The 11,901-nt window shown below is 28.7% G+C and overlaps 1 protein-coding gene across 1 annotated transcript; it reads right to left on the bottom strand.

Annotated features, from left to right (window-relative positions):
- Positions 1–658: 658 nt before the first annotated feature.
- On the bottom strand, positions 659–6,147 carry LOC149192001 (uncharacterized). The gene is made up of 3 exons (XM_089406293.1): positions 5,253–6,147; positions 3,111–3,187; positions 659–1,225 (listed from the first exon to the last, which is right to left on the bottom strand). Exons 1-3 carry the CDS (start codon positions 6,076–6,078, stop codon positions 1,160–1,162), a joined length of 969 nt encoding a protein of 322 aa, XP_089262419.1. The 5' UTR covers positions 6,079–6,147; the 3' UTR covers positions 659–1,159.
- Positions 6,148–11,901: the final 5,754 nt, after the last annotated feature.

The following is an 11,901-nucleotide window of genomic DNA, read 5'->3' as shown; positions in this document are numbered from 1 at the left end:
AAACTCAATTTAGACAGTTTTATTCAGTAAAATTTTATCATTTTCATAATTTTTAATAAAATTTGAAATAAATTATACATTTTAATATATAGGTTTATTTTTATATACATTTTACATAATTTAAGACTCAATTTCATAACTTTTAATAAAATTTGAAATAAATTATACATTTTAATATATAGGTTTATTTTTATATACATTTTACATAATTTAAGACACAAATAGTGAACAGACGAATTTAACTAAGTTTCTTTACATTTTAACATATAATTAATAACAATTTAAACTTGTAATATCTGAAATAACTTCGACTATGAAATGAAAGTTCTTTAAAACAATCACTTGGCAACCAATATTTCAATGGCCATATACCATTAAAATGTCGGGATGTATATGTTCATACTTAAATTATTTACTTGTTTAAATTTAACAGGGAACATATACAACCCAATCACATTAATAAGAATGGAAAATATATATAACCCAATCACTTTACAAACTTGCTCCACCTAACTTTTACAAGCTTGCTCCACCACTTAACTTATTATTTAATCTTGATATCCAAAAAAAATTCTTAAATTCACACCTCATGAATATGTCACAAAATTGATTTGAATCTTAGTGAAAGGATTCCAATCAACCACCTAACTTTTACAAGCTTGCTCCACCACCTAACTTGTCATTTAATCTTGGTGTCCAAGAAGAGTCTTACCAAACAATGGATTCACACCTAATTAATATTTCACAAGATTGATTTGAATCTTGGTGAGAGGATTCCAATCAACCACCTTAATGCGATCCAATTGATTCAATTAATATTAATCCACTCTAACATATATAGACCTGCATCAAACCAAAAGAATTGAATTTCAATGTTACAATCTATTTTTATTTACAAATTTGAAACATTACTAAAAGTAGCTGGTCCTGCTCAAGTGACATTATAGAAAAAAGCAATGACGTCAATCACAACCAAACTATGACGGGAACCAATATCGGCAGTCCGCGCATTCTCTTGCCCCGTGCTTCTAATGATCTATTTTTCCTTGTGGACGATCTACGACAAAATTTATTGTAAGGTCATTTCTTGCGCAAACATATATGTTTGTATATTTGACATCCTCTACAACTTGCTAAACTGTGTGTATATATATCTCTCTCAAGAGATTTGGTATATATCTGAGGAGCTCGATGACTTGCCTGTTGCCTTCATGGTCCGATACATCTGCCAACAATACAGGAAGGATATAAACAAAGAAATGTCTTTTAAATCAAAATAACGGATTTTATGTCACTTTCTTCAATATTCATTTGCAGCGCGAACATATTGAATTAACAGATTTCTTTCAAGTAAAAAAATGAAATTTCAGAATTAAGTTTAATTGATTTAAGTTTTTTGTTTTTGTGTTGTAATTTGGTGATATAATTATTAGTAAGATCATTATTTGAAATGTAATTTTGAATATACAAATTGATTCAAAATTCGAAAACTTAAAAATATCAATATCAACGTAAGAGTTCAAATCTACTATTCCAGCAATTTGCTAGATTTTTGAAATGTAAAATACCAACTTAATTAATATTTTGATTGCGCTAGGACCATAGAGATCTAAAACAACCTGGAAAGGGTTGTTATTTGTGTTTTTTAATCTCGCAATAATGGCAGCAAACTCGAAGAAATTTAGTGAACAATTAAAATTACACTGCGGTTATAAAGATTCTGAAATAGAAATCAGCGCAGACTGCCATGTACCGCATCGCAAAGTCTGTTGAGGACTTTTCTTCTGGAAAAAAAAGTCTGTTGAGGACTTTTCTTCTGGAAAAAAAAGTCTGTTGAGGACTTTAGTGCATGGCAATTTGCTCTCTGAAAATTGCTAAGGTCTTTAATTGCTGGAATAATGGTTTTACGTTGAACCTTTGGAAGATGAATTCATTTTTCTCAGCTTTTTTTGAAAGGTAAAGTACAGTTATATTGGTATTGTTCCTCCAGAATCTTACGGATTGATATGAAATATGGTTTATTTACATTACGTTGGGAAATACGCATCTTAATTATATATCAGTTTATGATAACTCGAAGATTCTCATATGAAGAATGATTGGAATGCACGGCTTTCAGAATATTAATAGCACTAGTCATTTTTAGTGAAGGTTGATGTTTTTAATCTTCAACTGAATGTATTTTTTCCAACATTGTCTCACTAATAATATTGTTGATTTTCAGCAGGTGGAATAATTGAAATTATGAAAAACATTTTTAGTGAAGGTTGATGTTTTTATCTTCTACTGAATATATTTTCTCCAATATTTTCTCACTAATAATATTGTTGGTTGATTTTCAGCAGTGGAATAATTAAAATTATGAAAAACAAAAATGAGGTCTATCTTTTTATATTATTTTAGATAATCAAATTTTAAAATATTCTTTTAATTTATTATAATTAAATTTTAATGGACAAAAGTACAGTGTGATTAGGTGATTGGTTAAAACACTGTTAAATAATATATTAAAACTAATCTATAATCTTAACAAACTTACCAATAAAAAAACAAAAAAACAAAAACCAAAAAACAAAAAACTATAAACACCAAAACAGCTTACTCAACCGGAATCCATTTGAGAATTCCACACATCAGCTTTCACTGAAGATGACTACTATGTTAAATAATAAACCATAGTCAATAGTCCAGTTAAGGATTCCACACATCATTTCACTGAAGATGACTACTGTGTTGAATAGTCCTGCATTCCAACATTACAATTCAGCCAATCGTTTTCATCCCTCCATGAACTAAGAACACGATTGGTAAAGATTCCTCTTTATTCACCTCTTCTTTTTTGCTACCGCAGATTAACTCGTCCTTTTGGTCAAAACTCATTTCAATTTCAATCTCTTTTTTTTTTTTTTTTTGAATTCATATATCAACCAACGAATTTTTATTTGATTCTTCCTGTTTAGGATTTCTTAAAAATGTCATAAATATGAATGTAAAAGTGAAGAGATGAAGTAGGTAGGTTTAAACGCAAGGAAGAAGATTGCAAACTATTCATTTTATAATGTACGTCAGAGATCGCAGAAATTAAATCAAACATCGAGTTTACAAGTTACCTGTAAATGGCTTTTTACATGAGCTAAATTGAGGTCCTTCACATTCATGAGCTCCAAAACGGACTTGGGAGTAGCTCCTGTCCAAACAAAATCAACGTATTATTAGGACAACCCATGTCTCTTTAGGTGACTGACATTTTGAATTTATAAGTTTGTTTTCTATTATTATGTATTATGACAGAGTAACTGATAAAACAATGTCAATAGTTTATTTGGATTTATATTGAAAATTTAAAAGTAATTAAAAGATAATTTAATATATTGAATAATATTAAGAGGTTTTTTTTGGAAAAACTTGAAATGCTTGACTCAATAAAATTGAATAACATCAGAATGGAGGAGAACTTAAATCTCATTTAATTTGAAAATAATAATATTAAATTGTCAACACATTTTCTAGTTAAAATCATCAAAAGGTTGGAAGTCACATGAAATAATTCTCAGATTAGCAATATCAACAATATCAACGTGAGCAGCTCAATTTAAACAATATTAGCCATATCAATACCAATGTGAGAAGATATTTCTTCGTAACTATTTTTCGTGGAAGGTGAACTGTTTTATCACGCAGGAGAGTGATTATTTTTAATCTTTAACCTTCTAATCAACTATAAACATTTCTAAACAACAAATTAGAAATCACCATATAATATTTGTAACCAACGAATTAGAAATCACCATATGTTTGGTAAAGGAATATATAGAGAAAATAATCTTTTGATTCATATAAAAAGGTCCGATAATCTATACTTCAACATCAGAAAATGTTTGATAATTTATATTTAAAGATTAAATATATATATGATAAATGATTTTTTTCAAAAGATTAAATAAATATATGATAATAATCTTTTAAAGTAGAATTAAATATAATATATATTTTGTTTTTGATATTTAATTAGGATTATTTTAATTAAGATTATTTATTTATTTTATTTTAGGTAAAATGATTATCATTATTTTTATTTGAACTCAGATTCCAAATTAGATAATGAATTATAATGTTTTGATAAATATTATGGTACTTACTACTTGTTTATGAATTACTTTAATTATTAAAATAAGAGAAAAAAAACAAACAAAACTAACTAACTAACAAACAAACATATGCTAAACCAATAAAATGAACATATAACTCGAGGTAAAAATAATAATAAAATATATTAATAAAACAAAATTTTAGAAAATAAAAATGTTTTTGATTAAAAATATCCTTTAGCATGTTAATGTTATAAAAAATTTAAAGCAACTCTCATACTTTTTATATAGTAGTCTAAATCCTATAAATTTTGATTTTTTACTATGTATATTTTTTTAGTACATTTTGTCCAAAACTTGATAGTATTTTTTTGAAATCACAAGTCAAGTTGTGAAATTTAGATAATTATAGAGTTTTAAGATTTTTTCAGAAAATTAAATTTATTTATAGATTGAAAAATGCATTTTGAATAACAAAAACAACCAATATTTTATCAAATCTTTTAGTATTAAATTCTAAAAAAACATATTATAGCTTTATCTATATATATATATATATATATATGGTTAAGAATATGTGTTTCCTTCTAAAAAGACACAGGTTGAAAATGGGTAGAGTATGTATGCCTAAATTTAATAGACAAATAATTGTAGCCAAATAAAACCTTTATTCCACAAAAAAGAAAGTCCTAAACACCAATTTAATGTCTAAATTAAAAGTCACCTTCATATTAAATAATAATAATAATAATATATAAATAAATATAACAAGTTTATTAAATGAATAGTATATGGTATAAACATCATATTTGTCTTTCCCATCTACAAACTTGTTCAGCTACAACCTAAAACAAGCCTGTTCGGCTCCAACGATAAGAGAAAAAACGTTACTGAGAAGGATTCGACTATGACGGTATGTGTGGTTTCCCATCATTATACAAGTTTCTCATACATGTCATCCAGCCATCCTAATATAATGAAGTAATGGAGAATTCTAAATTCATTTTTGTGACGCCTAAAATAATGGAGAATTCCAAATTCATTTCCGTGACAACCAACTTATTATAAGAGAACCTGTGTGGCTATAAGGTCTATACCTACTGTAACACAAAATCTACAGATAGTAACTACAGAAGAATGAAATATGAGATCACTGGTACATACTTTCATGGCCACCCAAGAGCTCCACGGCACGGACAAACTGTTCATGGAGGGCGCTCGTCCACCGCATACGAGGGGCTCTCATTCTTTTAATCTTGCTCATGAACCTTGATTTCATACAATTAGGTTGGGAATCAGAGGTCGTCACTGTCGACAGATTGCAGCTGTGAACTTCTTTGGGAGTAATTGAGATGCCTCTGTGGAAATGGTTCGGCTTCATCAATATATCCTCATTGCCTCCAAAGAAGGGATCAGCTGCCTTCCCTTTGTTATCCCTCCAAATCTCGTCCGAGCACCTGCAATTTTCTTTATCAGAAGAGACTTGAAAACCATGCCCGGAGTATGAATGGGCGAGTCCTGAAATACTGGAGGCATGATCTTCCATTGCTTTTTTCTTTTCCCCTCCAGAAAAATCTGATACAATTAGTCTAGAATCTTCCTGGCCATCTGATAACCTCATGTGTCCTTGTCCCTCACCACTCGCCTTCTGGAACAAAGGAAAACTCTTTATAGTAATAGAATAGTATGATCCATTATTTGGCCTCGTCTCCTGGAAATCGCTAGAGGACGCCAATGACAGCTCTAGCCGTTCATTGTCAACTCGATGCCTTGGTCTCTTGCTAATTCCATCGCTAAAATTAGAGGAATACTCCTTGCTCAGCTCTGTGTGGAATGAATCTAATCTGTGATCACACTGAAAGCTGCCATGAGAAGAAAGTAAAGGTGGGTTGGTGTTTGGTGGACTGATACGTAATGACAAATCAGGGATGGAAGAGGGCTCCATAGCAGAGTCTATGGGGGTATAAAACCTCTTCATTATATTCGGCATCGGCCTGCAGTGTTCAAATTCTTGATCTCAGAGATTCTAGAAACAGCGTACTCTCCAAGTTATGATAATTGAATGTATACAGACATGAGACTAATGTTGGGCTGACAAAGTGTCGCTTAAATAGGACGATAACTAGAATATTGCCTGTGGATGGTGGCATCCCGCCACTGGAGCATATTGAAGATGGTGGTCGACAGAGAATCGAGACAATGATGTGCGGAAAGACATGCACTTTTCGGAATTTAGGCGCGCACACACAGCAAAATTAACAACGATAATCGCAGTAAATTGCCAAAGAGTTTTATCTTTGCGGCACGGTGTCTTCCACAACAATATTAAAGTTGTTTATATTCAACGTTAAAATGTTAAAATATGAATAAAGTGTCTTAATTGTGCAAGGACTGTCAATTAGTCAGTAATCATGTGTCTGGTTGAGGTATGTTTACCTTTTGAAACTTTTGACTATTTTTATATTATTATTGTGGTGTGAAGAGTTATGTTCATATTGATAACAGCTTATAATGGTTAGCCATAAATTATTTATTTAAATTTAAATTATATTATATTATATTATATTATATTATAGGATTGGTAAACCATTATTTTTTTCATAATATTAATGGAATATTAATCTTTTTATGATTCTTCATTTAAGTTTTTTAATTAAAATAAATTTAAGAAATAAATATATACTATTATATAAATTTGTTTTTTTAATATATTGTAAAAATAAATTTTATTTGTATATTATAAAATTAAAGTAGTAAACATCAATAAATAATAAATAATAATTAAGAATTTATTTTAAGATAAGAGTAGTTATTATGATTAGTTAAAATGAATTAAAAATTAAAGGTTTAAAAGAAATTTACTAAATTAGTTTTTGTGTTTGAAAATAAACTACTACAATTACATTAAAAACATTAATGCAAGGTTTCAAAAATATAATAAAAAAAATTATTATAATACGAAGAATGTCTTACCAATGCACAGTCTGTCAATAAAAAATAAAAAGCATATATAATAACTTTCAAGTTTGCATATCAAAAGATTTGATTCCTCTTAGCACTCAGTACTTCTAGAGTTAAGATGGATTTAGTCTAGTTTAATTTCCCCCTTTAAATAGGCTACATTCTACATGAATACCATGGGTCAATACCATGAACCATTTCTATTATTTTGATTTTATAAGGTTATTTTTATTTCATTATTTTTAATTTTTATTTTATTTTAACCTAGTTAAAATGTTTACATTACTTTATATTAATCTTTTTGACACATCAAAACAAAATTATATCAATTTGACATAAAATACATAATTACTTTTTGTTAGAGATTTCCTGACTAACACTTTGTAATATGTGGAGATTTCCTTAATAACACTTTGTAATATGTGTGATCTATCCAACATTTCGGATGGTGATACATAATTACTTTTTGTACAGTGTGTAATATGTGTGATCTTTCCAAGGTTTCGCATGGTGACTCTGTCCAAGGTAATTACTTTTTGTAATATGACTCTGTCCAAGGTAATTACTTTTTGTAATATGACTCTGTCCAAGGTTTCTGATGGTGAGAGCCTTATGAATAAACGTTAAATTGAATAAATAATATTTGATCAATTATAATTTTGAAACAATTTCACCAACCAATTTTAACAAAATAATCATGATTAAATTAGGAGTTGTTAATTAAAAATAGTGAAAATAGAAATTAGAGTTTTTAATTTTTATTATTTAATTGAAAAAATAAAAATTGTTCATATGAGAAATACAGAGGAATTCAAAAGTAAAAAATTATTAATTATTAATTATTAATAATTATTTGAAAATTTGGATTGAAAAATTAATAACAAACATATATAAATTAATGATAAATATATTTATCTATATTTGTTGAAAACGGGGATTATTAAGGACTTTCTTATTTTATAGTCAATGGTCAACAATATGGTTAGGAAAATAAAGAGGCTAAGAATTAAAGAAAAAATTAAAAATAATGAAAAGAATTAAGGATTAAAATAAAATATGATGATGAATCATATCTGAATTGATTGATATGAGATAAAGTTAAGAATCCTATGAGATAAATGGAAGGATAAAAAGGTTAGAAAAGAGGCACTTGGAAGGGGAAAATGGAAAACGGGGTCAGGTTAAGAGTCATTGGGTGACATGGTGGATGACGGTTTCGAGGAATGGTAACCATCCTCCCTATTAAAGTTATTAGTGTTCTTCTCATTTTCGAGGGCTTCTCGAATAATACGAGAGTTGTAGAATGGTGCAAAGACTATGAATTTTGATTGATTGAAACAAATTAAGTGCTAGGATTTATATGACTACTATGTGATGATAGACTTTGAAAGATGGTTATGGTTGGTGTCAACAATGTGCTCCTTGACGAGACTTTGAAAGACAGTTATGGTTGGTGTCAACAATGTGCTCTTTGAGGAGACTTTGGAAGACTGTTATGGTTGAAAGACAGTTATGGTTGGTGTCAAAAATGTGCTCTTTGAGGAGACTTTGGAAGACTGTTATGGTTGGTGTCAGCAATGTGCTCCTTGAGGCGAGCTTTGAAAGGACGACCCGTTTGACCAATGTAAGATTTACCACAAGAACAAGGAATTTTATAAACCCTTGATCCTAGCATGAAATATGATATGTCTTTGGCCGATCAAAATAGTTGCTTGAGGGTTTTGAGGAGACTTTGAAAGACGATTATGGTTGGTGTCAATAATGTGCTCATCGTGGCGAGCTTTGAAAGGATGACCCATTTGACCAATGTAAGATTTACCACAAGAACAAGGAATTTTATAAACCCTTGATCCTAGCATGAGATTTGATATGTCTTTGGCCAATCAAAATAGTTGCTTGAGGGTTTTGTGGGGTTTAAATACAATTTTTATGCTTTTTTAGCCAAAATCTTAGCAATAAGATCAGTGGTCTCTTTGATGTAACGGAGGGTGACATGGCCACAAGTGGAAGAGGGGTTCGACGTTTTGGGTTTAGGGCATTTGATTTAAGGGATGGTGAAAAGGCCGCAAGGGGAAGAGGGGTCCGACATTTTGGGTTTAGGGTGAGCAACAAACCAGAGATATTTAGAGATATGAGCAGAGGAATAGCCATTGGATTTGAAAGCCTTGACTAGATGGGATTTTTCTACTTAAATAAACTAGGGCGCACAGATTTTTAAAGCTCTAGAGAAGAGGGTTTTGAGAATCCGAGCCTTTTGAGATAGGTGGTGATGAGAAAGGGTGTGGAGATAACGTTCATGAGTCTTTTTCATGTAGACTTGATGTGAGAGGGAGCCATTGGGGAGGCGGGTAACAAGTACATATAATAAAGAAAGAGATTTGTTGGATTCAATTTCCATAGTGAACTAGATATAAGGGAAATGTTATTAAGATTGGAATGAAGGGCATCGAGAGCTCGCAACCTGTTTCCAAGTGACAAAGGTGTGACTCATCCATAAACCAGAACCAACATTTGAGTTTGAGATGCTAGAGATAAAGATTGTTGAGATGCCAAGAGTTGATAGCTCTGATTTCAAAGTGTTCCATAAAGATGTTAGCCACCGCAAGAAACATTAAGGAACCCATAACTATACCTTTAGTCTGTTCATAGATAATGTCTTCAAAATCTTTATATTTAAAAATTATTTAAATATTTATTAATTTATTAATTTGTATTAGATTTTTCTATATTTAATTTTAATAAGTTTGTATGAATAACCTCTTAATATCTCATAAATTAAAATAAATAAAATTTGTATTAATTAGAATTAGAAATTTATAAATAAACAAAAACATATTTATACTTCATAAATAAAGAGAAATTAGAAAGTAAAGAAAACATATAATAATATATTGTTTTTGTATAAGAAATAAGATGGAAACCTTGATTTACATATTCAAAATAATTAAATTTATTAAGATATATATTACAAATTAAAGTATTTTAATATAAACATTAAGATTAAAATTACAAATATAGTTATACTTTTCTAAACTTGTAACCTAAACTCTTCAATTTATATAAATATAATGTTTTAAATTTTAAATGTGATAAATTTTATACATTTACAGATAAACATAATAAATTCACTTTATTTCGTTCAATATATTTTCAAAATTGTAATATTTTAGTTTATATTTTTTAATATATTTTTAAATTTAAATAAAATTTATTTTGCATATGCATAGCTTGTAATATTTTATTTTATATTTTTTAATATATTTTTACATTTAAATAGAATTTCTTTTGCATATGCATAAAAACGTGATGTAAAGCTTTATTAAAAAAATCAATCAGTTATAATAAATAGTTAAAATTAATTAGTATTTAAAAAAATATAGGTTTTAATTTATATGTCTAAATGATTTATATTTTCAAATTTAAATATTCTTAGATTTTTTAAATTATTCAATTTATTTATATATTTAAAAATAAAATTTAAATAATAAAAAATATGCATTCAGCTAACAATTATATCACTCAATTTGAATGAAAATTATATAAAACTTATTATAATTAAAAATACGAAATATTAAATCTTTATATTTTGAAATTTTTATAAAAATTATTTGGAAAAAAATCAGATAAAATAGAAATTTGCTAAAATTACAAATTTAAAATATGAAATTTGTCCAATCTACTCTTTAAAAATTTTATAGTCTCTATAAAATAATATCTACAATTATAGAATATTTTAAAAATCAATATTTCATCTTTTATTTAAATTTTCAGTGTAATGATAAGTATAGAAGTCATGGATCTTATTTGCAAATCTAGAATTATTTCTTTCTGTTGAAATTCTAGAACTCAAACCTATCAGACTGAACATTCCCAATCCATGGACAGTATGTTTCCTGTGGTATGCCCCACATTTTCCCACTAAAAGCAATCCGAATCCCTTCTGCCTCAAGCGACGGCCAACCAGCAAATATAGAACGTAAAAGTTTAAATGTTTAACATAACAGCCCAGACTGAGACATAGCTTACCGCTGCATTATATTACTTGGTTCTATTCCATTCTGTATCGATTCCTTTGATTTGAACTGAATTAAAAAGCTGGGAATCCAGTACCCTCCAGCATTAAATATTTGCGGTGGGAACTTACTGGAAGTTAGTGAGCGCCATTAAAGTCCAAAAATTTGAACCCTAATTAAAGTGAGCAAAGGGTGATAATTGATCTGTTTATTAAGTTTTAAGGTCATTCACTGAGATCGAATCTTATTGACCAGACATGATATCATTGCTTGTTTGAAATTCGGATGTGATAGGCTTTTCTTTCAAAAACTAGTTCTTTTGTGCTTCAGTTGTTACGTCAGAGCTTCAGGACATTGAAATCATGGCAAGGCTATATCTGGTCAATAAGGCTGGCTACTCACCAACTGCCATCGCCATGGAGCCTGTACAGCCACTTGTAAGTTTTTGGTGGTGGTCCAAATTCATTTTGGTGATGCAGGAAAGGTGGGATTTAGATTTAAAACACTTTAGGATTGCTTTTATCTGACAGTTCTAGGTTTTGGAGTTTTGTCTGTCTAGTCAAATTATAATTACAATAAAATTGGTTGGAATTTGGAATTATATGTTTGAGTTGTGAATTTTATACAAATTTGATGTGGTAGAGATTTTTCAGTTTTTTATTGTCTTGAATTTATTAGTTTATTCAAAAATACATTTTATATAAAAAAAAAAAAAATCAAACTAACCCACAATTATTTTGTAAAATTTTATTAAAAAAATACTTTAAAACATGGAATAATTAAACAAAATAATTTAGATTTTCAACTAGTTTTAGTTTCCTATTAATAAAAACCAGCCT

Source organism: Pinus tabuliformis, chromosome 2_2 (genome assembly GCF_031772625.1).
Source record: "Pinus tabuliformis cultivar Carrire ecotype Pingquan chromosome 2_2, CPIR1, whole genome shotgun sequence".
Lineage (NCBI taxonomy): Eukaryota > Viridiplantae > Streptophyta > Pinopsida > Pinales > Pinaceae > Pinus > Pinus tabuliformis.
The sequence above is the reverse complement of the archived record's forward strand: the minus strand, read 5'-3'. Positions and strand labels throughout refer to the sequence as shown.